Below are 25,595 nucleotides of genomic sequence, written 5' to 3'. Positions count from 1 at the left end.
GGAGGGAGCTTTGAATGCTGGAGGGCTTCCTGGAGGAGGGCGCCTGGAGCCGGACCCCAGAGCTCTGGGAAGGGCAGAATCACTCAAGTGCATCCTGATGTGAGGCAGGCCCTGCCTGAGTCTGCCACCACGGCCAGTGAGGAGTCCTCCCTGCTACATCGACAGCTCTGCTCACACTCCCAGAGACGGGGAACTCTCTGCCCGTCCCTGCCCAACACTGATCCCTGGCCCCGCCTGAGCACGCCACCCACACACCCTCAATAGTCCTGGCAGTAGCCCCCGCTCATGAACAGAAACGTGTTTGTTTGAGAAGATAAGGAACTGGAGGCTTGGGAGGAGATCTAGGAAAAGGGCCCTCACTCTGTGTCAGGGAGCCCAGCAGGCAGACCCAGGCAGCAGGTCCCGGGAACCGGGGAGACCGGCCCTCCCCCACTGCCCCCCAGCCCGGGCTCCACAGAAAAGGGGCACGGGGCACAGAGAGGCCAGTGGCTGCTGTGACCGACGACCAGTATGGAGAACACAACCTCCTGGGGGTCTGCAGATGTCCCTGAGACCCTGAAGGCCACCCCCCCACCCACACAGGCTGCCTGCCTTTAAAACTCAGAATCCCCGACCTCAGAATTCCATAGTTTCCACACGAAGGGGCCTCAGGGAACCGGGGTCCATCAACCCTCCTGCCCAAGAGCTCGGGCCAGACCCCACCTCCACTTGGACCCCACCAGGAACAGGGTCAGTCATCCAGAGGAGGCTCTGGTGGGAGAAGTCGCCAAGGTGGGGCAGGATAGGGGGTCCATCCCAGGGTCAGCACGTGTCCTGGGGCTGGTCTTCTCTCCTCTCTGGAGGAGCCCCCTCCCCATTTGCACAGGGGCTTCACAGATAGTGCTGTTCAGGAGAAAATTCTGGAGGTTTTTTTTTTTTTTTTTTTGGTGAGGAAGATTGTCCCTGAGCTAACATCTGTGCCAATCTTCCTCTATTTTGTATGCGGGACACCACCACAGCAGGGCTTGATGAGCGGTGTGTAGGTCCGTGCCCGGAATCCAAACCTGGGAACCCTGGGCCGCCGAAGCGGAGTGCAGGCACTTAACCGCTGCACCACCGGGCCGGCCCCCTTCAGGAGAAAATTCATTGCAGGGAACGATTTCCTCTCTGAACCCAGCGCCCAGATCTTCTGCAGGCCTCCTGGCAAAGGGACAGCCTCCTCCCCAGTCTGACCCCGGGGTTCCCAGCTAGGAGGCCTGTGATGGCCTCCCCAGGTCAAAGGTAAATGAGTGACCTTGGAGCCCAATTTTGATCCTTCACTCCCCTGGTCTCTGCCTCCCACACCGAGCATCCCTCCAGCCACAAAGTTCCCCAAAACGAAGGTCCCCTCATGGGGCAGCCCTGGACACACACTGTCTCGGGCCACCCCCCATTTTGCGGAGGAGGCAGTCAGGCAGGGAGAGTGCAAGCTGCTGCCTTGTCAGGTCCTTCAGGCCTCCCCACCCCAAAGTCAGGGTCCTGGGCCAGCCCCCGGACACTTGGAGTCTTCAGCCTCCTGCCACACCATCAGAAATGGCGCAGGCCTCCAGCCCACCCACTAGCAGCAACACTGCGGGTGCCAGCCAGCAGGGCCTGGCAGCTGGGCTGCCCGGAGTGGCCAGGGCTCAGCCCGGGTGGCGTCAAGAGGAGCGTGGCAGGGCAGCCAGCCAGAGGGCAGAGGGCTGGGCAGGAGCGTGTGGGTGGGAAGGGGCTGGGGTCCAGCCTCTGGAATGATTTCAGGAGCAGCTCAGAAGGAGGAGTGGGCTGACCTCAGTGGGGCAGCGCGTGAGTGACCTCCTCCAGCAAGCCCTGCCACTGGCCCCGTCCTCCTGCGGCCTCACCCAGGAGCGGAAGTCAGCCAGGGCCAAACCCAGGGCACTTCCCGGCCTTTGGACAGGCTGCTTGGCAAAGAGGGTGTGGACAGGGCCCAGCTGACGACACTGCGTTCATTCAAAGGGAGCTCCCTTCCCTTCCCACGCCGGGCGGTAGCTCCCCCTCCACACACACACTGAATGAGGGGTCCCCCACCCCCGGCAGAAACCTCACTGCATCACACGTGGCTGGTAGGAAGAACAGCTTAAGCAGTTTATTTGGAATGGACACAATGATGCAAAAACAAAATATTAAGACAGATGGTTTGACGACTACTAACCATCAAATAAATACATAGATAATCTAATAATTTAAGGCGCCCGCGCAGCGGGGCGAAGCTCCACTGCTCTGCACGAGAAGGTTCCCCTCTGCGGGGCAGGGACACGGCCTCCGGCCTTCGTCCTCGCCGTGATCAGCGGGTGGGAGCCCACCGGGCTCCCGCGGTTCAGGGTAGCCCCTGGGCTCCTGCCGGCGCAGCCTCGCGTCTGGCCCGACTCCTCCAGCATATGGCTCCTGTGGGAAAAGGAGGAGTCAGGGAGCTGTGCCCCAGCCCGGGGCCGACCGGGCCAGGGTCCAGCCTGCGGGTCCCCCAAGGTGCGATGCGAGAGGTGCAAGCGACGGCTCCTGCCGCGCGCCCCACAGACGCCGCGATTGCGCGGCACCCGCTCCAGTCGCGAAAGTATCCCCTAGACGGGGCAGGGCCTCTCCCGGACGTCTGCAGTAGAAACTGTTTTTCCCCAAGGACCGCGTCTCAGCTAGGGGTCGCGGCCCGGGCGCTCGGGGCGGGCAGGGGCGCGGAGGGCACTCGGGATTCGCAGGGGGCACGGAGGGCACTCGGAGTGCTCGGTGTTGGCAGGGGTCGCTCGGGGCGCCCGGGGCGGGCAAGGGGCCCTCGGGGCGCCCGGGGCGGGCAGGGTCGCTCGGGACGCGCAGAGCGGGCAGGAGACGCCCGGGGCGGGCAGGGGTCGCTCGGGGCGCCCGGGGCGGGCAGGGGCGCGGAGGGCACTCGGAGTGCTCGGTGTTGGCAGGGGTCGCTCGGGGCGCCCGGGGCGGGCAGGGTCGCTCGGGACGCGCAGAGCGGGCAGGAGGCGCCCGGGGCGGGCAGGGGTGCGGAGGGCACTCGGAGTGCTCGGTGTTGGCAGGGGTCGCTCGGGACGCCCGGGGCAGGCAAGGGGTCCTCGGGGCGCCCGGGGCGGGCAGGGGCGCTCGGGACGCGCAGAGCGGGCAGGAGGCGCCCGGGGCGGGCAGGGGTGCGGAGGGCGCTCTCGGCGGCCCGCACTCACCGGGCGGCGCTCAGGGCGCGCGGGCCGTCTGGGCCTCGGGCTGCTCGGCGGCCGCGTCGCGCTGCTGGCGGCTGTGGAAGTCCTGCAGGGCGCGGCGGTTCTGGAAGTCGATGAGCGCCAGCGTGATGGCCGCGTTCCAGCAGCTCTCACCCGCGCAGCGGAAGTCGATCTCCCTGCGGTCGGTGGTGACGATGGTGAAGTAGACGTACTTGCCCGTGCGCTCCACGCAGTCCACCTTGAGGATGGAGTGGAAGCGCAGCTCCTTGGGGCGCGTGCCGGGACCGGCGGGGAACAGGCGCAGGCGGTCGGGGGTGAGCACGCCCCGCTTCTTCTTCCACAGCTGGAAGAGGCTGTCGCTGCGCTTCTCCAGCTCGCCCTCGCGCAGCACCTCGCCGGGGGTCTTCATGGCAGCAGGCGGCAGGCACGCACACGGGAGCAAACCCAGTGGCGACGCCGGCAATGCGCTCCGGCCGCCCCGGAGTGGGCTTTATAGCGGCCCCGCCCTCGCCACGCCCCCTGGAGACCCCGCCCCACCTGGGGCACGCCCCTTCCAGACCCCGCCCCTGCCCTTCCGCCCGCGCCCGGACTCCTGCGGCCCCTCCGGCCCGGCCGGCCTCCACTGCCCGCCGCTGCCCGCCGGCGCCCTCCGGAGGTCGCCCTTCCCTGGGGGGCTGCAGCCCGCCCGCCCCTGCTCCCCCGGCGCCCCGGCTCTCCGGCCCCGTGGGGTGACTCGTGGTCCCCACCCCGCCCCGGACGCCGGCCCTGCGCAGGAATGCGCTGCGGCCGCCCTGCCCGCCGTGACTCACCGCCCGGCAGCCCCGGCACAGCCCGCGGCCCGGCCGGCCCAGGGCGGGGAGCCGGCGGGGCCCAGACCCGCACCCTCTGGGCGCCGCGACAGCAGCCCTGCCGCTCCAGGCTCGTGGGCAGAGCAGGTCGCGGGCCCCTGGTCCCTCTACGCCCCGGGCCCTTCCCCGGGAGACCCTCGGTGGCCCTGCCCTAGCCGGCCTGATCTCCCTCTTGCCACCCGCCGGCCGTGCCTGGAAGCACCTTCCTGCCAGCCAGAGAGCAGGTGTTCTGAGCCTCAGTTTTCTGTAAAATGGGAACAGTAACACTTCCGTTAGGTTAGGTAACCCATAGAAAGTGCTAGAACAGCACCCCGCGGTGCTCAGTGATATGTGGGGAGGAGGCCGCTCCAGCCTCCCTTCCTGGGGTCCTGTCCTCCCTGGGCCCTCGTGACGTCCGACGGGGGCGCGGGGGGGGGGCGACTCCGACTGCGACTGCACAGCCGGACCTGACCGGCGAGAGGCCCCAGGAGCTGAGGGGGCGCGGGGCGCGGGAGGGTCGGCGGGGGCGGGTGAGTCATCTCCCCGCAGCACAGGCGGGCGCTCTTACTTGCCCTCTTCCTTTAAAGGGTTTAATAGGAGCAGGAAGTCATCGCGGCTGCTCTGGGTTCCCAGGGGTGGGGGACGGGGGAGCCGGCCAGGGGATGTCTGAGGGCCACAGCAGCCCTAGGGTCCCCACCTTCCAACACGTCCCCCGAGCTGTGACCCTATCAGGTGCTGCGGAAAGAGCAGGGAAGGGCCAGAGTCTCACCAGAAAGGTGAGAACCAAGCCCTGCGACATAACCTGCAGGGCTGGCGCAAGATGGAAACGAAGGCTGCCTGGTTCGGAAAGTATTACGAAGTTCAAGACAGTGAGAGCAGCGCCTGACACCCCGTGCAGGACCTCTGGGTGCGGCCTGTGGAGCAGGCCCTGACTGTGCGGCCTTGGGCAAGTCCCCTAACCTCTCAGAGAGCAGCCAGAACGCTGGCCCCTCAAGGTCACTGTGAGGAATAAGGGGCACCACCGGCTCAGAGGAGGGGCCTGGGCCAGGCCTGCGCAAGTGGCATCTGGGTGGCAGCTGCCCGGTGGTCCCCGAAAATGTAGCCAGGGGACCTGTTGGGGTGTGGAAGGGCAGGGCGGGTGAGAGGGTGGAGAGGGTGCCCTGGGCTCTGGCTGCGCGAGGGAGGACTGGACAAATCTAGGGACTGCTGGTCAGTGTTCTTGTCAGGGAGCCAGATCTGCAGGCCTGTGGGCTGATGGGGGAGCAGGCTCAGGATGGCTGGGGGGAAACATCTCCCCTCAAGACAACACAGGGCAGACTTGGAAGGGGGTGAGTTCCCCGTCACTACTGGCATCCCAGCAGAGTTGGCCAGCCCTTGAGAGGTCGAGGGGACTCCAGCACACAGGCCGGGGAGACTGCCGCCCTTCCCTCCCCCAGGCGCTCCGCCACCGCGGGCCTGCGCTGTCCTCAGGGGGTCCAGGACAGCAGGCAATGAGACCTGGGGTAGAGGCTCCTCTGGGCAGTGGGACACTGGAGACACAGGGGCCGGGGCTCACTTCTCCCTCATGGTCACCCCACGAGGTGGGAGCTGTTGGGGTTGCTTTCTTGGATTTGCAGGGAACAGGATGGGAGATCTCAGAGAAGTTAAGTGACTCATCAGAGGTCACACAGCCGGCCGGTAGGATTCTAATTCACCTCCTACACCCCGAGGCCTGGGGCAGGAAGCGACCCCGCCCGAGTGGCTGAGCGGGCTCTGGGTTGGGGACTGTCTGCTGGCCGATTCTCAGAACGGGAGGGGGCCGCGATGGGCTCTGCTCAGCGCCAGGCTGCGTCCGTCTGAGCCCAGCTTATTAATATTTATCCGAGGGCAACGTCCGGGATCCCCATGGAGCCCGACTGAGGGGACAGCCCTGCAGGCAGACGAGACTGTCCCCAAACATCCGGCTGAGGACACTGGCCAGCCGTCCCATCCAGCTGGGCGAGGATGTCGGGGGCTGGGGCAGAATGAAGGAGCCTATTCCAAAGTCCCTGTGTGAGGTCATCGCCACTGCGGTGACGGTGACGAGCCCGAGCCAGGGCCCCCGAGCCTCTTGCCCAACCAGCCGGGCAAACGGCAGGCTGTGTGGAAGCCGTGCGTCACGGCCTCCGGGTGCCTGGGGCGCCACACCATCCTCCTTCTGTGGGCAGCGGTGTTTAGGGACAGCCCCAAACACGGTGCACTCCTCTCTCCTTTTCCAGGAAGCTCTCTCGGATTGCCGGGGCCTGCCTTAAGGCTGGCTGCCACCAGCTGCCTAACTGCTGGGGCCTTGGGGCCCCCGAGCCTGGGGAGCGGGGGAGGCCCAGGCTACCTAGGGTCATAGCACCTGAGAGGGGGTCTCATGCCACCTGACTTGAGCCTGACACGGCCCATTGGCCACATCTTGTGACTCAGGTCTGCCCTCCATCCCTGTCCTTGCAGTGGCAGCCTGGGAAAAGTGAGAGGCCCAAGGGTGGGAGGCAGGAGACCCATCCCCACCTGGTTTCAGGCTCTGTCAGCCTGGCCGTGGCCCCTCAGGGCTGTGTCCCTTGTCCCTCTGTCTGGCTCCCTGAGCCCCTGGGCTGGAATCGGACAGCAGGCCCCGCACACAAGGCGCTGGGGATCAAACGAGAAAGTGACGCTACCCAGAACACCCTTCCCCTCCTTGGCTCCCTGGCAAGATCCTATTCATCCCTCAGTACCCGGCTCAGAAGTCACTGTGGGCTCCTAGGACGCAGTGACAGTGTCTTATTCTTTGGGGCCCCCAGGGCCCAGCCCAGGCACTGAGGAAATGTTTTTGGAAACAAGTGGACCTTTCTACCTCACGGTCTAAGACCCAGCTCTCTGGTCAGAGCACCTGAAGTTGGGGGAGACTGCTTGTCTGTGAAACCAGAACATGGGAGGGGGCCTGGGGCGGACAGGGCCAGACAGGTCCAGTCCTGGGGGAACCGAGAGCAGGGCCCTCTCCATCGGTCACAGAATGGGGGGGGAGGGGGGAGTCAGCTGGCATTCCTGTCACTCAGCAGAAACTGCCCAGGGCCTGGTTCACAAGGACATGGGGCCTCTGGAAACTTGAATGAATGGATTAATGAATAAATGAATTACAGAGAGGGGGAGAGGGACGGGGCCTGAGTGGACAAGGCATTGCTGCCACCCTCTGGACGGTCGTCAGCCCTCAGTGCTGCCCAGGGAGTGTCACCACGGGGCACAAAGGACGTCTGGCTCCTGCCCACTTGGACCCCCAGCTTCTGGTTCAGCAGGCCTGGGGCAGGGCCCTGGCGTGGGCGTTGCAAGTTCTTTCCCACTTAATTACCACTTTAAAAAATTAATTAATTAACCAAAAACTTTAAAATAAATATACAAATAAAAATTAATATACTAAGAATTAAAATAAATTAATAAACTAAGAGCTTTAAAAAATGAATAAAATAAAAAATTACCAAAATAGTAACCAATTGTTGACATAAAAAGTGAGAACTGCTGAAATGATTTCAAAGTTATGAATCTTTCATGTCCCCACCCCAGGCTCACTCTCACTGTGGTGAGTGACCTCTGATCCTTTTTTAAAAAATGCATTTGCATTTCCTCCCCAAATTAAACAGAATCACCATATGATCCAGCAATCCTACTTCTGGGTCCATCCCCAAAAGAAGTGAAAGCAGGTCTCAAAAAGATACTTGCACACCCATGTTCACAGCAGCCTTATTCACAACGGCGAAGAGGTGAAAACCACCCAAGTGTCCACTGATGAATGCATGGGTACATATGTACAACGGAATATTAGCCGTAAAAAGAAGGGAACTCTGCAACCTGCTACCACATGGATGACCCTTGAGGACATTATGCTGAGTGAAGTAAGCCAGTCACAAAAGGACAAATACTGTGTGATTCCACTTATATGAGGACCTAGAGGAGTCAAATTCAGAGAGACAGAAAGTAGAATGATGGGCGCCAGGCGCTGGGGGAGGGGATGGGAGTCAGTGTTTAATGGCTACAGAGTTTCAGTTTTGCAAGATGAAAAAGTTCTGGAGATGGGTGGAGGTGATGGTTGTACATTGTGAATGTGCTGCATGCCACTGAACTGTGCACTTAAAAATGGTTAAGATGGCAAATTTTATGTAACATGTATTTTACCACAATTTAAAAAATGTATTTACACGTGAACACCCATGCATGACAGATGGGAGCTTGCCTTGTTAATCTGTCTGATAAAACGGGAGCCACGCTGCACGTACTGTTTTCTTCTGTGTTTTGGGCATTCCCCCACGAGCCCACCCCGCTTCACGGTCACACGCCATCATTCCTGTGACGGACCTCAGGCTGTGCCTGCCGCCCGGTTGGCACTCCCACCTGGAGGTGAGGGACGCCCACTTCCCCACGGCTAGCCCAATAACGGACGCTCCGTGTGTATTCTTTTTACCAATCTGGTGGCCAAAACCTGGAGTCTTGTCTCCACGGGCATCTCTCTGCCCATCTCTCCGGGTATTTATGGGGCTTTCCCATGTCCCTCGTCTTTCCTCTTCACGTGATTGTCTGTTTGGAAAGCCTCTGTAGTGGGCTGACAGGGGTCCCCAACACGATGTGTCTGTGTCCTAATCCCCAGAACCTGTGAATGTGACCCTATATAGTAGAGTGAACGTTACCTTCTATGGCAGAGGATGTGATGAAGTTAAGGACCTTGAGGGAGGAGGGGACCATCCCCGATTTCCCAGGTGGGCCCTGAATGCCATCACAAGCATCCTCGTAGGAGGGACACACAGAGGAGAGGAAAGGCCATGTGACCATAGAGGCAGAGACAGGAGGGATGCGGCCACAAGCCCAGGAACGCCTCGGGTCGCCAGAAGCTGGAAAAAAGGAAGGATCCTCCCCTGGAGCCTCTGGAGGGAGCGCGGCCCTGCGACACCTCGATTTTGAAGTTCAGGCTCCAAAGCTGGGAAAGTGTAAATTTCTGTTGTTTTAAGCCACCTGGTTTGTGGTCATTAGTTATGGCTGCCCCAGGACACGGATACAGCCCCAGGGAGTCTGGTGCTGACCCTCCCCTGGGCCTGGCGCGCACAGTCTGGCGGCAGACGAGGACCAGACAGAGTGACGGGGCATTAGCCAGCTTTGGCTGGTGAGGTTAAGGCTTCCCAGGTACCACCAGTGACTTCTGAGCTGGGTTTTCAAAGATGAGTAGGAGGTCCCCACGTCACCTGGCCTTCCCTAGGCACCAGGGACACAGACATTCAGTATGCTCCACAGACATCTGGAAATGCAGATGGAAATGCTGCCTGGCGCGGGTGGGGAGCCGGAGGCTGGGTCCTCCTGGGCTCCGAGGCTGCCCCTAGACTGAGTCTGACTGGCGTGGACTTGTGGGAGACGGAGGGTCCCCGACAACCTCTGAGTCCAGCTCACGTGCCTGAGGGCAAGTGGCCTCCGATTCAGTGGCGAGGAGAGGTTTGGGACACGTTCAGAGGTGCCCCCAAGGAAGCAGCGGACAGGGGAGCAGTAGTAGGGGGCCTGGCCAGTGGGGTCCCATGGGCCCCACCTCTGGGTGGGGACTCCACACTGCTTCCTTTGGACTGTCAGCCTCTCAGTGGGCACTGCGGTCTCAGGCTGGTCTCTGCATGTGGTCCCTGCCACCCCCCAGCTCCACCTTGGCTCCCACCCACGAGCTGCTGAGAGGCTGGGTGTCTGGGCCCAGGCTCCTCGGGTCCCCCCACAGACTACCCCAGACACCTCATGCTCAAAAGTGTCTCCTCAGTGTCCCCCCTTTGAAGTCCTCGGCACCCCCTTGCCTGGCTTCCTCTTCCACGCCCCATCCCTTCCACCTCTCCTCTAGTACCACCCGGCCACCCCCCACGGAGCCTCTTCCCTAGACCCCTGTGGCCATGTGCATGGGTGTCCTGGTGCTGCTGTGGCAAATGACCACACACTTGGTGGCTCAGAACAGCACAGACCTATTACCTCCCAGTTCTGGAGGCCAATGGGTCTCAGGCTGAAAGCCGGGAGGGTGGACCCCAGCCCAGCCCCTTCCTGAGCTATTTCGAGCACTCCCATCCTCCTCCCCAGGCCCTTTGCTGAATGAGCTGGAGAGGCCGCTGAGCTGGCCAGAACTCTCAGGGTCCCCTGCCCCCAGCCAGGACCCCGTCTCCTCCCATCCTTCTCAGAGCTCCCCCAGCCTGCCCTCTGAGGGGACCCCAAGGACTGGGCCTGGGGTTCTGGGCCTCCGAGAGGGCAGCTCTAGGAACTCTGCTGGGAACTTCCAGCTCCTGCCAGAAATGGAGGCAGGTTGAGACCTAGGGCCCTCCTCGGCGTCCTGAGGCCAGGGGCAGAAGTCTGGCCAGTGCCCACAGCCCAGAGGCCTCCCTGTCCCCCAGCTCCCCAGCGCCCTGGCCTCCCAGAGTGCACATTCACGTGCTCCCCAGACCAGCTCCAAGCTGGCGGGCACTGGGGAGGGCCGGCGTGGGCAGCGCCACCTATGCCCAGGTCTGGGCAGGGGGGCAGCTCGGCCGCGCGCACCAGGGCTCGCCCTCCCGGATGCCCTGGCCTGCACCAGGAGGTGATGGTTCTCCCGTCTCAGAGGCAGAAACCGAGACCCAGGGAGGTTCAGACACTAGGTCGACGCTCCCAGACTGCTGGAGGTGCCCCGGGGGGAGCCCCCAGCCCAGTGGGAGGAAGGAGCCCACAGAGGGTGTGTCAGTGGGGTCCGCCCTATTTGTTTCTCCTGGGCCACAGACCCCACGAGGCCTGGAGCCCAGCTGGGCCAGGCCAGGCCTGTTCGATCGTCACGGAAAGTAACATCCGGCCACCGCCCTCGGTGAGCTGAGTCAGCGCAGCCAGGCTGGCCCAATGACTGGCCCAGTGGTGACATCTCGGGGGCGGGCAGGGCCCCGCCCAGGTGTACTAAGGTGACTTAGACTGGGGGGTGGTCCGGGCCTCACCCACCCGGCAGCTGAGGAGGCAGGGCTGACAGGGGTCTCCAGGGTCAGTGCCTGGCCGGAGTCCAGGCTTTCACCGGAGCCAGCCTACAACCTGAGACAGTGGCTCCCAGGCTGACAAGGTGCTGGAGAATCACACCATTTCAGGAGTCCAAAGCTCAGCCAGGGCCAGCCTGAGGGGTCCTGGAGCCCCTGCTGTTGGGGGCCACTGCCTGCCAGCATCTCCTGACGGGCGGGGTCCACATGGCTGGGTTTGAGGTCCCTCGGGCTCCCACCCCCCACGTGGCTATGCTCCCTGAGGCTGGGGTGAGGAGGAGGTGTCTGCCTCTACAGGAGGAAGCTGGGAAGTCATTCTACTCAGAAGGGCTTTGAGGCAGGGGCCAAAGTCCAGGTGTGGCCGTGCTGAATGGCTGGGCGGGCGGGCGGGCTGGCTGACGGGAGCCAAGGGCAGCCCATGCTGGAGGACTCAGTAGCGCCTCAGCCTCCAGGGCAGCCCCTTCTTCAACCAGGAGCGTGGTTGGCAGTCAGCTTCCTCAGGGCACGCAGCTGGAGGTGGCCAGGTCAGAGGGCGCTTCTCCCACCGCCTGTCCCCAGGTCTCCTCTGCAGCCCACCCAGTGTTCCTGTTGCCCTCTGGGGGGCGGACCGGGGCGGGGGGGGGATGGAGAGGGGACAACGACACATATTCCGAGGGCAGGTCAGAGGTCAGTTAACACCACCAGGACAGTCCCTGCTGAGGCCAAGGGCACCCCCCCCACCTCAGCGTGGTCTCCCACCCCCAGGCCAAGGCCTGGTGGGCCTCCCCCAGGCAAAAGCACCCTCTAACTCAGCTGGGCCCTGTGATGGCCTGAGACTTGAGAGGGAGCCCTGATGCCTGGGAGCAGACCGCTGGGCCCCTGCCCTATAAAATGGGAGCCACGAACCAACACAGCAGACTGGCCACCGGAGCAGGGTGGCGCTGCAGACTGAGCAGGGCGACACTGCAGACTGGGGAACGCATGGACATGCCACCTGCTGAGCCGTTCGCCCACCACCTGCTGCAGGTGAAGACAGGGGCCCAGAAGACCTCAGCCCACGCCAGGCCCTGGGTGGCCACAACCCCCGACCCTTAAAAGGGAAAACCAGAGTTTTAAGTGGAACCACCCCAACTTGGGGGGCTTTTGAAAAATCAGCTTCATTGAGGTATAACTTACAGACATACAACCAAACGCACCCACGTGAGGGAGTTCCACGAGCCTGACCAATGCACCCACTCCTGTAACTACTACTCCTAGATGGTGTCCTGGTCAGCCCGGCTCCCCCAGGTAGTGGCTGTTGCTGTCACCGGGCAGGTTCTAGAAGTCACAAAAACAGGTCTGCTGGTGTCCTCCCTTGTGCCTGCTTCTTCAGTCAATGCCTTCGAGATCCCGTGTTGTCAGGTTCCTGTTGCTGTGGGGGTGCACAGCCACTGCGATGCCCACACCTCTGTTGGCAACGGGCGGGAGCATCTGAACCACCTCGGGCGCTCCTGCCCCCCAGATTCCCCCAGGCCTTGGGGTCGGACCGAGTGCCTCCGACGAGTCGGGGTGCTGAGGCTGGCATAGGAGGGAACTCAGAAATGGCAGCCGGGCCCAGTCACTCGCTTTGTTTTGAGTGAGTCTCTCAGCCGGCATGGTCGTGTGTGTCAGATGACACCTGGGCCCTGAGAGAGGCACCGAACCAGACCCTGCAGCTCAAACAACAGTCGCCCAGGGAGTTAACTAAGGAGCCAGGGGGCAGCGGAGGCCACATGGATGGGACGTGGCCCTGGACACCCACCCTGACCCTCGGAAAGGAGCACTGTGATGACCGGACCCAGAGGAGGGCCCCAAAGTGGGGCTGGGGCCGAGGCGGGGAGGCCTGGCCATCAACCCTCTGCCCAGTGGGCAGTGTTGGGGTCTTGTGGCAGCAGTAGCCTGGGCCAAGAAGCTACAGCTCCCACACATAGCCGGCCCAGGCGACCACTCAGAGCTGCTGCGAGGGCCACCTTCCCTGCTGGTGGCTCTGGACAAACCTCCTGGCCGCCCGTGACTTGCCAGCACAAGTGGCAAGGACTAAATGAGCCCCTGGAGCCTCTGCAGTTTCCTTGAGGTCCTGTGAGCAGGCAAGTGCAAAGGGGCGGGTCCAAGCTCCTTGGCCACTGGAGGACCACCTTCCCTTTCCTGTGACCGCTCAGGGGTGAGAGATGCAGGGGCCTCAAAGGTGCTGGGGCTCAAGCAGGAGGGAACATGGCTGTGGGGAGGTCAGAGGACCCCCTGACAGCCAGGCCTTGGTGCCAGCCGAGGCCAGAGGCAGCGCCACAGTGGATGGTCAGGGAAGACACAGCCTCAGGGCCTCGAGCTGGGGTCTTACTATCCACGTGTACCTGGGACAACCAAGTGGCAGCCTGAGGTCCTGGAGCCCCCAGGTGAGTGTGGCATCCTTGCACACTCTTCTTATCCCACAGGGGCAAGAAAACCCAATGCCTCTAAAGAGGCACAATCGAAACATCCCTCCCTTTGCCACGTTTGTGTTGGTTTGACGTAAACACGTTTTGTCTAGTCGCTACATCAGAGTTCATCAGGAGACCACAGAGAGGGGTCCAATCAAAGTCTAACTTTCCTTCCCACCCAACCCCCCGGGGCCCCAGCTGCTCTCCCCAACTTCCTGTTTAGCCTGTAGCCTCCAAATGTAATCACCATGTGCACACGCATGCACACGTATGCACATGCATTCACAGCAGGGCACCTACACAAGTCCTGCCTTCAATAACACACCCCAGAGCATGTTCCCCATTGGCACGAGCACCCTGGTTCTTAGTGGCTACAAGTCCACCGTGGGTGCACAGGAATTAATCCAATCAGTCTCCTGGGGAAGCGAGGGGGCTCCCGCCCCCTTCGGCCATTTCAAACTGCTTTAGCACATGCTGTCCAGACGCTGTGCACACACACGAGGGCGTGGATTCATGTCACAGGTAACACGTGCCTCCTTTTCTGAAGCCTTACAAGCTGCCCAGAGAGAGGCTTCAACAGTTCACACTCCTCCGTCTCCCGTTTTCTCAGGCTCTCATCACACTGAGGTGCCAAACTCCTCACTGCCGCCAATCGAGAGAAGAAAAACAGCCTCTCTTTTGACTTGCACTTCTTCAGCGAGGCCCAGCATCTTTCACGCGCCTAAGAGGGGTGCCACTGCTTTGTAACTGACGGCTGTCAGGACCAGACCAGCGGCCAGCAGGAGGGAGGCTTCCCCTGGAACGTCACTCTCAGAGCGGCCCTTGAACCAGCCCAAATCAGATGCTCCCAGCACTAAAACCGCGCCTGTGAACACCCTGCACATTACCCAAACACATCACTTTGTGCAATCATTTCAGATCCTTCAGTTACCTGTAAACGACGTTGTTATCAACAGGTTCATGACTGTTATCAACAGGTTCATGAACGCGACACTTAAGAGACCTTGTGGAGCCCTGACTAGTCAGGGTCCGCAGTGATGGGCAGCTCCCTGGACCATCCTCAAGAGATGCTCCCGGCTCCCAGGGAACAGGGGGCAGTGTGCGGGGCCATCGTCACTGCAGCATGCCCCTTGAGTCACACAGAACAAGGCGCCCTTGGCATCCTAAGCTCCTCACCCCATCTCAGTAGCCCAGGGCTGCATCAGGCCCGGGCGAGGCTCACCCACGGGCCAGCTCGCCTGGGGACTTTAGGGACAGAGAATGTCTGGCTCTACGCTTGTCTTGGGCACAACGAAAGCGTGCTTATTCCTAAGCCTTGTCCGGCCCTTCTTGCATCTTCTCGTGGCCACAAGTGCTCTCTCCCCTCTGGCCACCACAGGGAGAAGCCAGCTCCACAGGCAGGCAACAGGCAAACTGGATACAGGCTCCTGGGCCACGTGAGGAGCGGGCCAGCCACATGCCTGCCTTCTGTGCTCGTTTCCTCTCGGCGAGGCGGCCCTCCAAGGGAGGAGGCCCACGGGCAGGAGCTGGAGCTGAAGCCTGTGCAGCAGGACTTTCTGGGAGCAGTTCTCCCTCCCGTGAAAGAAGGAGGCACCAGAGAAGCACCAGCGAGAAGACAGATCAAACTCGGGAAGTTCCCCTCCTGGGACCTTCTGGACCTAAAAGGCACAGCCTCACGAACTCTGAGAAACAACTGTCTCCTGGGGGCAGGAGCAAACGCTTTCCCCAGCTAGCAAACTGCCCATCCGGGGACCCCAGACCACCCCACCAGTGAAGTGGGCGTGCAGGCCTAATGGGCAAACTAAACATAGCCTCTTTCTAAAAAACTGGATGTAAAAGCCTCAAAAACAAGTCAGAAAACCAGAAGACGGGAAGCTCTGGATCTGCCCACACCCAGGGCTCTGCGGAAACCGTCCAAGAGGGTGTGCAACCACGTCCATGCGCCGGCAGGAGAGGAGCAGACGCCAGCGGCCCCGCCCGCTCCTCCCACCAGGTTCTCCTACAAAGAAAGACCGTGCATAGTGCTGGATTCATGTTTCACAACTTTAATAGAATATTCTAACTATTCTGTACAAATTGAAAACACTGTATTCAGTTACAAAGGTATCATAAGTAAGGCTGAGCACTCTACAGGCCTGGTCACAGTGTGGACACACCGTCCCCCAGCTGCCAGAGACCACGGTCACACACTCGGAAACCCAGCCAAGAACAGGTCGCTCCAAACCCAGGGCTTTTAAGACAAGATGAATGTGGGGCCAAGAAATGGGAGCTACTGAGAAAGGAAGACTCGACATTTAACACTAATGGAAAAGCCATACTTCCCCACCTGAGCCCCTCACCACCAGGTAAATCCTGGGCTCTGCCCACCACCCCCGGTCCTCAGAGCTAAGTGTGGTCTGTATGTCATGAAAACAAGCTCCTGCCTCGGCAGCTGGAGGCAGGAAGGAGCATGGTTTCTTCTACACAGGCCTGGCTCCTGTAGGGGCCACCACCACCTCTTCCTGGTGAAGTCACCAGGTTTCTAGTCACAAACATGGTTTCAGAAACTCTAAGGACGAGCAATAGCAGGTGTCCCAAGCCCTCACAAGTATGAAAGAATAAATAAATACGAGGATGAACCACAAAGCTCATGCCTCAGGGTCGGTGTGCACCCCCCCCCCCCCCCGAGGACAATAAAACCAAAGAAAGACACTCTCAGGGGCACAGGACCTACTCTACCAGCCCCTGGAGGCGATGAGAGTGCAGAACATCAAGTGGCTGGAGACAAAGCATGTGGGTTTCTTCAAATGAAAGGAGAATCAGTCCGATGCGGGAGTGGTGTCAATGGATTCAAGGTGCCCTGGAACCACAGCCCCAGGCATCTGTCCTTGGCGTCGGTGACCTTCTACCCCCCACCCCCACGTGGTCTGCAAGGCCCTCCCCAAGGCAGGACCTGGGAAAGTCCACTGAGCTGCACCCAAGACCATAGAGGGTGCTGGCATTAAACCTCCTATTTCTGAAATGCATTTAAGTTGCCACTGTATAGGTTAAGCAAAATAATAAAGAAAAAGGAAAAGTGAAAGTGAAAATCATGCACTTGAAAACGAGTTAGACATAAGCGCTGCCAATCCAACCGCGTGCAGCCGTGCCGAGTCCCGCCAGGCATCTGCAGGCAGCAGCCACGCCGGAGAGGTGCGCTTGCTCCTCACTGCTGTTTGCACTCTGAGGGCTGGCTGGGCTCCTTCTGTCACGAGAGAAGACAAGACTTGTAGAGAATCAATCAATTTCATCACCAAATACCTCCAACCAAATGAAAACCAAGACTTATTTCATTCATTCTTACTGAAAAAAGTTACTGCAAATGTACTTTTAAAATAGTAACAAAAAATATGCTAACTTTCCAGGAAAAAAGTCATAGTAGGGCTGCTTTTTTGTTTAAATGACATTGTAATTCACAGCATATTCAGCAGGAGGGTCTCAGGGGCAAGGGGAGGGGTTCCCCGGTCGCAGAGATGAATGAAATACACAAGAGAGCCCGTGTTCCAAAGCTGGAACGCAGCCTCAGGAGCTTCGGGGCACACACACCCCTGCCCACATCAAACAGCTGCACGCTCCCCTTTTGACTCCCCGCCACCTCTAAGACAGGCTCAACACTGGAATCGTCCAAGGCTCCTGTTCCGGTGCAGACCAGAGGCAGCCGGGAGGCCCTGCCTGATCCCGGAGCGCACCTGTCCCCAGAGAGGCCAGCCTGGATGCTCAGGAGGAGCCGCTCTCTCTGCTGACGGGAGCACGCCACTGGATCCACACCCGAGCAGCCTACACTGCAACAACAAGTGACGAGAGCCACTACAAGAGCTCCACAGGAAGCCCCCGATCCTCCCAGGAGTCTCCAGCAGAGCTGGAATTCTACCCTTCTAGAAAAGGTATCAGAGACCGTCCCCCATGGAAGGGCAGGTTCGCTTCAACACAATCTAATGTGTACGTCTCACATCACTCACGCCGCATTCACCAACTCCAGGAATTTTGCATGGAGGCCAGCAATGGCCTGAGAAATAATGATTTCACTAAGACTCTCGAGCAAATAAATGTAGTCCTCAGTAACCTGTGACTTTTGGCTGCTAAGACGACAAATGACTGAAGACAACGTGGCGTCTACAGAGTCTAAGAAAATCTGCACCAGCTGGTTCAGAGAAGCACCTGGGACACATAACTGACACCTCCCGTGGTACAAACCGTGGCTACAGTTCCCTCTTTAGGAAATGATTTAAGGGATGAAAAAATGATGTGTAAAGGTTACATAAAGATAAAATGATAAGCCTGGGCCCTGGTCTAAGCTGGCTATTTGTACGTGGAGCAGGAGGAGCACAGGGACAAGCGGAACCCTTGGGCGTGGCCCCGGGTCTCCACCCAGCAGTGGGCCGATGGCAGGTCATTCTGGGAGGGGGCCCTGCCCTAGCACCTGCCCGCCACACGATCATCTGAAACCCTGCCAAAGAGCCAGGCACCAAAATAACCACCCCGTCCAGAAATCCTAGCCGAAAAAGAGCACAATCCAGCTCCGCCATTTCAAGGGTAGACCTGGAGGCGGCCCCAACTGTGGCCAAGGGGATCAGGCACTGGCTCAGACTCACTGGGGACGAGCAGAGACGCCCCAGGCTCGGTGCAGCAACGGCAGCAGACATGGGAAAGCGGTGTGCCACCTTTTGTGTACAAGGCGGAGAAGTGTGTTTCCATAATTGCATTTGCAAAAGAAGTGGGTCAGAGGTGAAGCGAGGGTCTGTAGGGTGATGTGTGGGAGCTGGGGCAGGTGGTACAGGATGGGAGGGACTTTCCACGCTACATCTTTCTATATATGTAAATTAGACATATATAATGTATTATACAATTTACAGTGTGCTGTTTCAATGGTATCATATATATATATATATATATATTTTTTTTTAAAGATTTTATTTATTCAGTTTTTTCCCCTCAAAGCCCCAGTAGATAGTTGTATGTCATAGGTTCACATCCTTCTAGTTGCTGTACGTGGGACTCGGCCTCGCGTTGGACGGAGAAGTGGTGCCTCGGGGCGCTCCCGGGATCCAAACCCGGGCCGCCAGCATCAGAGCGTGCGCACTTAACCGCTAAGCCACGGAGCCGGCCCATCATATATATTTTTAATGAGGAGAATGTATTATCTACTTGTTTAAAATAAAATCAATAACTTGGGTGAAGACCGCTGGAGGGAAGGGGTCCTCACTAAAACCAAGACCAGGAGAGGGGCTGTCACAAGCACGAGAAGCCAGACAGGGACCTTGTGCTCAGAGGGAGAGGGAGGAAGGGAAATCTCACCAGGAGGGGAGAGGGCTGGGCAGCCCACTGGCACACCTGCCTTCTGAGGACCGTGTGCAGACCCACCTCTGGGGAGCGTCCACACGGACACAACTCCCGGGCTGTAACGCTAACGGCGAACCCTGGGGCCTCTGAGGTGAACTTGATCAATGAGACATCAATGGTCTTCGCCCTGTGCCAAGGGCCATGACAAAACTGCAATAAACCCCAGCATCCTGTTCCATGTCACCAAGTTTAATGACAGCCTGGTCACTCCACGCTACCGATCATCAAGGGAGAGGAGTCGGTGCTTCAAAGGCACAAACTAATAGCCAAAACCTCACCCATCATGGGACTACTTAAAAGAAGTGTTTCAAGAGGTGACAACTGCCCTGAGAAGGGGTGAAGACAAGCCACCAAGCACACGCTGAAGGACCACAGCTTCACAGGGACACGCAGCCCCAGTCCCAAGAGCCCGCCCGACTGCAGAGGGAACAGCCTCCTCCACTGGAGAAGCTTGAACCCCGATGAGAAGCTGATGACACTAAAGAGATGCCGAGAACACTGCTCGGGTGTGATGGTACCATTGTGGTTATGCCCGAGGAGAGTCCTCCTCTCCTGGAGATACAGGCTGGACCGTTTATGCATGATGCTTCAAAGTGACTGGCAGGGTAGGGGAGGAGTGCGGCTTCAGGTGTAACAAGCCTGGCTGATAAGTCCTTAGACATGCGGAGCAGCAGGAATTTGAGCAATTAGACAATGTTAAATATGCAAGCAAATGATCTGACCTGCCCCTCTAAAGCACACAAGATCCCAGGCGCTGGTTCATTTCCTCTAATTAACACATTTCCTTTAGCCCAAGTCTGCCCCCCTGCCTGTTAGATCTCTGTGAAAGTGGGTGCACTCGAGGAAGAGAGGAAGGCAATGCAGACAGACGCTCAGAGCCTGGGGCCCTAACTGACCATCTGCGACGGTGAGATAAAGCTCTGACTCTCACAAGCCCTGCTCTTATGAACCGGTTGCCTCCTTAGCGCCACATGTGGAACCCCCGCTATTTCCCAGGTATTACTATTACTACAGTGGTTTCTCACAGTATCTCCTGTTCCCACCTTTCTCCCGGCCCCACGATGCCCTCACATCCTGCAAAGGTGGGCAGTGTCCCTGGAGGGAGGGACCTCACAACTGGAGCCGAGTCACGCTGACCCACACGGTGGGGAGGGCGGCCCCTCAGCTTGCTGACGCTCACGTACATCTACAGCTGGTTCTTTTCTTATTCAGTCAGAACATCTTCAGGAACCTCAGCACAGCACGTGTTCATGCTTACACAAAACAGATGCCAGCAGCTTTTTAGATGAAAACTTTTGACACATTAAAAGTTCAGTTACCCATTTTTTACCTATTGGTCTGCCCAACACCAGAATTTAAAAAGTACAAACAGTCAACAGATACACGTCAAGAAAACTCACAGGGGGCCGATTCCTACTGCCACAGTGAGTGGCTGATCCCGGCACTGCATCACTGGCTGACATGTGCCACCCTGCAGGCTGTCCACCTCCCCGGGCCCTCTCATTCTGTCCCCTTCCAGGAGGACAATCCTGCTACCAGTAAAAATGCCACACCAGTGACATCTTTGCTGCTTGGTTAGCAGAAACACTGGGCTCGGCAAGAGGAGCCAAACGTAGTTCCTATCAGTTGGTTTTAAAAGTACACTCAGCAGACACCTGCACAGAGACACTGCTCCTCAGAAAGCCTGGGGCCAGCCCAGCACACACCAAGTGCGCATGGATGGCAACACCCTCCGCATCCACAAAGGCACGGCAAGGCATCGTATACAGCACAGGCAGAAGTTTGGAAGTTAGGAATAAATGGAATTCCACCTTACCTAGAAACGTATGAATGATTAACAGACAAAAATTACACCTAAACGGGGAAAAAAATGGAAAGGAACTGTCAGCATGAAAGAAAATGAAATACACAAAATTATACAGGAGGAAAGAGCCACAATTTCTCATGATACCAAAGGCTGCAAAATATCGACCCTGAGATAAGCAATGTCCACCACCAGCTCTGTACCTGTAATACCAAAACATTCTTTCTTCCTTATTTTCCTTTGCTTGTACAGACTCGAACGTGACAAATCCCTCTGAGGAGGTGCATATGAACGAACAGAAATGTCACAGCCCGACCCCAAGGACAAGACTCGGGTCCTTCCAACTGTGTGACCACAGCACGTCACACCGCTGACCCTGCTCACTTGCCGTCACTTCTCACCCACTCCCACCAACTGACCAATGGCAGATGCCGTGAAGGGTTAGTACTGATGATTCTCTACTTCCTCTCCAGCTATTTGTGATCATTTGGTGAGAATGCTCTTCTAGAAAACTGACACGTGAGAGGAGAGAGAGGGTTGGCAAGGACAGAGAAGAGGACAGACAGAAGGAAACGACAAGAAACGGAGGGAGGGACCACCCGCTGCCAGTAACGCAAGACAGACAGTGCATCTGAGTGTGGAAGTAGACACCACAAACCATCCTCAGCCTCTGTTCTAGAATCCAAACCAGGAATGTGTGCATCAGCGCCCAGAAGAGCAGAACAACAGCCAGATATGACAGCTGGGACTTAGGCATGGCAGTGTAAGGGGTCATCATTGCCCAGCTCTGTCAACTGACGGACACCCCTCAATCCCCTGCCCACCAACGTGCGATCCACTCACGCAGGGCCCCAGGTCTCTCGCCCCTCACCACTCATCACCGAGCACAGGTATGCTTTCAATACAGTTATCCCGTGATGGACAGGCAGACCTTGTCAAAATGAACATTTCCATGAGCCAATTCCCAGAGTGGGATTTATATGGCACACTGAATTAAGTTTTAAACCATCTCCTATCTTTCCCCAGAAGGAAGTAAAACTGTGAGCATGCATTTATAGAAACATCTGGTGTTAATACACGGATCACAGAATCAGTTATTACACTGACAGCTTAGTGCACATTCCACTTTGGGCAAAAATGGGGGAAAAACAAACAACGAGAAGTTAAATTGAGATACACATTATAAAACGTCAGGAGTGTTAGTTCTCTGACAGCCATGGTGTATCTAACTCTAGGATGCAGTGAACTGTCCATTAAATTACGTGTCAAATGGCAAAGTGCCTTGATGTAAGCTAATCGAGATGATAAGTACAAATCCAGACACAGGTAAAATTCATGAAGTTGCCCACTCATTTTTCTCAGTTTTTTTTTTAAGCAAAGCTTCCTAGTTTATTTTAAATTATCTGAGATATCTAGACATTATCTTCTGAGTATTCTCAGCCCACGTACAACTGTAAAATTATGCCTACAATTCCATTATTCTACATTAAAAAAGAATAACCTCCCAAAAGTTCCTTCTTTGCATCTTTTCCAAAAATAAACACACAAAATAAAAATGTTTCCTCATGTTGTCAGTTATATCATTATCTGAGAAGAATTAAAGATCTGGAAAATAATGTGGCTCGACTGAACAAATTTATATAAATAAGATACAGCTTGAGAAAGAGTGGGAAAAACATTTTACTGCATATTTATACTTAATACTCAAATCATATACAAGATGTCTGAATAGTTCCTCATCCAAGTTTTTTCTGACACGTTTTAAGCTTTCGAACTAGAGAACGACAAGAACATATTCCTAACACTCCTGTCTCGGAGCAGGAAACACACCTGAAAAGCTCAACAGTGCAGCACAGATTTGGGAAGCCCCCAAATAACTAACCTTAGGGTTAATTTCGGCATCATCCTCATCTTCTCCCTCCTCGTCACCTTCTAATTCCTGTGTTAAAAGAAGTGAGAATTAGCTGAACAGACAAGATGTATATTCTTGTGGATCCACCAGCCACAAACAAATTAAAGTAATACTTCGATTTAGAAGGAAATCAATTACTACTATCCATAATTGATTAAATCACTTCCTTTGGACACATAATTATTTCTGGGTATCTTTTTGCTCTCACAGATCACCGTGAAATAAACATATTGCTGAAAAAGTAGATTTTGTCTGTTAAATGGCCATTTTGTAAGATGCATTTTCAGAAGCCAATAGCAGGGTCAAAAACTGGATGCTGGACAGCATCCACCATGCCTTTCCTTAGTGCTCAATGGGGCTGAAAGCCTCAAAGGCAGCATCACAGAAAATGGGTATAACACGGTCCCGTGGTGTCATAACCTCTGTCCACTCAAGCAGAGATGGCCTGACGCAACCTCGCGGAAATGATGATGCTTCACAGAAGCCATGTCTTACCTCCTCTTCTCCTTCCTCCCCTTCTTCAAACTGAAAAAAAAGGAAACACATTTTTAGGTTTATAAAGCATTACAGCAACCTAACCCAGACAGTCCCTGTCAAATGCCCACCGGTCAGGCTCAAGGGACGCAGGAAGTCCAGCTCGGCCTCTGAGCCAAGGGCAGCACCTGCTCCAGAGCCCAGTTCCCGGGGGTAGTCTGCTGCTGGGCACCTCTGGGCCCTGACACTGCGGATGGGGCTGGGAGCAGCAGTGTGGGGCTATTTGCTCCCAAGCCCTGCTGTCGTGATAGAGTGCCAGGTACCTGAAAACCACCCAAAACAAGGACTGAGGACAGGGAGGGGTGCAGAAAGGAGACGGTTGGCTTGCTTGTGCACTGGGTCCAACTGGAAATGGGCTGATCTCAGCAAACCAGTAGCATAACTTTATTACAAATAGGAATTGAGATATCACTTTATATCTCATACAAGGGGAAATCTTTATTTTGGCATAAGAAATATAATAAAATTGTGGTGTTCAACTTTAAAATAAGTCAGAACTAAAGTGTGCAAGGGAGAAATTCCAAAGCTATCGCTGATTGGTCTTAGTGAATTTCTCCTGCATCCACAGACATCATTGGTCAGGTTCCCATTCAAGTTCCAAACATCAGACCGGTGTCAAAACGAAAAACAAAACAAAATAAACCTCATCACTATTGATGCATGACACAAGGTACGTGAAGAGTCAGCAGGCTTTTTCTCATAAACCCTTCTCTTTTGGAGCCCATGCACGCATTCCTGAGACAACTCAAGGGGACCTGGAAAAGTCCTGGTGCTGGTGCACCGTCTCGGACACCAGGTCCAGCCTGCAGCCCTCCCACCACTGGGCATAGCCTCAGTGGATCTGACTACTCCCGGCACCCTTTCCTTCGCTTCCTAACAGCCTGACGGGAAAAGACCTTTCCGTGTCTCGTGGTCAATAAGACTCTCTCAGCATTTCAGGTCAGACTGCAACTAGCCCCAAACACGCTCAAGGGCCAACCTCGGAGGCTTGGTCCAAGTACATCACTTCACCCTGCACCCGTCTTTTAAGAGAGCTCTGTGGGCGCTGCAGGCTCCTGTTTCAAATGCATCCCTCTCATGTACAGCAGGGGTTCCAAGGTGGGGTGCACAGCCCACAGGCTGAGCAAGGTGACCCAGGGGAGTGTGAGAGACAAAACCAGACCCCTAAACCCACGTATCTTGCAACAACCCCCAGTGTTTGCATGTGCTTTCTAACGTACCTACCGTCAGTAAATTAATCCTTATACCAACACTTTCTGAGTAACTACGCTGCCAGGCACTGTTCCAAGAGCCTGACAAATCCCTCGAGTTGTTACAATTAACTCCATTTCAGAGCTGAGGAAACTGAAGCACAGAGGTAACACAGCTGCTAAGTGGGAGAGCGGGGACTCCAGTCCGCCGTGAGCTCCCACCACTGTCCCCTAACTACACTGCTCACCAGCAGTGCGAGCACAGGAGGTATCGTGAGTGAACCTGTCTACACACATTAGCAGCAAATACACTGTACTGCTCACTAGCAGTACCTACGTGCACATAAGTAAATAAACATGCATAGGCTGCGTATTCAAGTTTTTAAATTGATAGGTGTATGATGAAAAAAATTTGGAGGCCACTGGTCTAGAAATGAGTTTCTAATGTGTGCAGCCACTAGATCTCTTTTGGCTAAATTAAACTAAACACTCAGTTCCTCAGTTGCCAACAGCCTCATTTTAAATCTTCATGCGGCGTGTGGGGACGGCCCTACTGCACTGGACAGAACAGGCAGAGGACGGTTCCATTGTCACAGAGAGTTCTACCAGACAGTGCTGGTCTAGAATTTGCAGTGTAACCAGCACTTGTTAAAACTTTAGTCTTACAACCACTTGAGTCCTTAAATGACACCCTGCCCCCGACCATGCTGAGTGGTGTATGCACGGTTCCTGACGCCCACGACCACCTCCCAACCTAGGGAGGACAAACAGCACTTTAGAGATTAAGCAGTCTCAGACTCCACGGCTCACACACACTGGACCGGCCCGCCCCAGCTCGGGACCTCCAGCACGATGGAGAGGTGTGCAGAGAAGCATGCCCTCCTGGCCTTGGGGTGCTGAGCAACCCACACCTGGCCAGCTCCTGCCACCCTGTCCCCAGCCCCAACAGACCTGATGAGAAAGGAAACCTAGAAGCATCCAGGAAACCTAAGAGCTCTAAAAGCAAGGGAATAAATATCATCTAAACCATGCTTTCAGTAACATGCTACAAAACTTTACTTCCACAAATCATGGAGACTCGTGGCAACCCAAGCCTTGGTTATGATGGAGAGTTGTCCCAAGTGACAGTCAGAGGACAGTGGCTAGGCTGTGCACAGGGGCTGTGCTCCCAGTGCTGACTGGAAGGGCTCGTTTCCTTCAAGCAGAGAGAGAAGTGGCCAGCACAGTGTCATCATTTTCCTGTGGAGCATGGGTTTCTACTTCTCTGGGGCTGATACACTAAGGCAAGCACAAGTTGGCTCTGCTGATAATCGTCTGGTGTGTCCAGACCTCTGTGAATGAGATTCTCCTCATGCTTAGGAGTCACCCAAAGCTTAGAGACCTGAAGCAGGACACAGTGAGCCCCTGGGGTCTTTAGA

The 25,595-nt window shown here is 56.8% G+C and overlaps 2 protein-coding genes across 4 annotated transcripts in view; both read right to left on the bottom strand.

The window, feature by feature from the left end:
- Nucleotides 1-2,079: 2,079 nt before the first annotated feature.
- On the bottom strand, nt 2,080-3,638 carry PHLDA2 (pleckstrin homology like domain family A member 2). The gene is made up of 2 exons (XM_087422472.1): nt 3,174-3,638; nt 2,080-2,403 (listed from the first exon to the last, which is right to left on the bottom strand). Exon 1 carries the CDS (start codon nt 3,577-3,579, stop codon nt 3,184-3,186), a length of 396 nt encoding a protein of 131 aa, XP_087278598.1. The 5' UTR covers nt 3,580-3,638; the 3' UTR covers nt 2,080-2,403; nt 3,174-3,183.
- An 11,770-nt stretch (nt 3,639-15,408) lies between these two features.
- Nucleotides 15,409-25,595, bottom strand: part of NAP1L4 (nucleosome assembly protein 1 like 4) — a 49,370-nt gene continuing 39,183 nt past the window's right edge. For 2 of the 3 annotated variants that reach the window (XM_087422467.1, XM_087422468.1), the window contains exons 13-15: nt 22,949-22,978; nt 22,424-22,480; nt 15,409-16,602 (exon numbers count right to left, since the gene is read on the bottom strand). In XM_087422467.1, the coding sequence (XP_087278593.1) occupies nt 16,564-16,602; nt 22,424-22,480; nt 22,949-22,978 (126 nt within the window). In that variant the 3' untranslated portion in view covers nt 15,409-16,563. Of the gene's footprint in view, nt 16,603-20,553; nt 20,592-22,423; nt 22,481-22,948; nt 22,979-25,595 lie in introns of all 3 variants that reach the window. The other variant, XM_087422469.1, reaches the window with a different exon arrangement.

This window comes from Ceratotherium simum, chromosome 34 (assembly GCF_057802395.1).
Source record: "Ceratotherium simum simum isolate JZ-2026a chromosome 34, ASM5780239v1, whole genome shotgun sequence".
Lineage (NCBI taxonomy): Eukaryota > Metazoa > Chordata > Mammalia > Perissodactyla > Rhinocerotidae > Ceratotherium > Ceratotherium simum.
Note: the sequence above shows the minus strand (reverse complement) of the source record. Positions and strands in the feature narration are given on the sequence as shown.

Coding starts and splice junctions, on each gene's coding strand:
- PHLDA2 (XM_087422472.1), bottom strand. CDS start 3,579: ATGAAGACCCCCGGCGAGGTGCTGCGCGAGGGCGAGCTGGAGAAGCGC.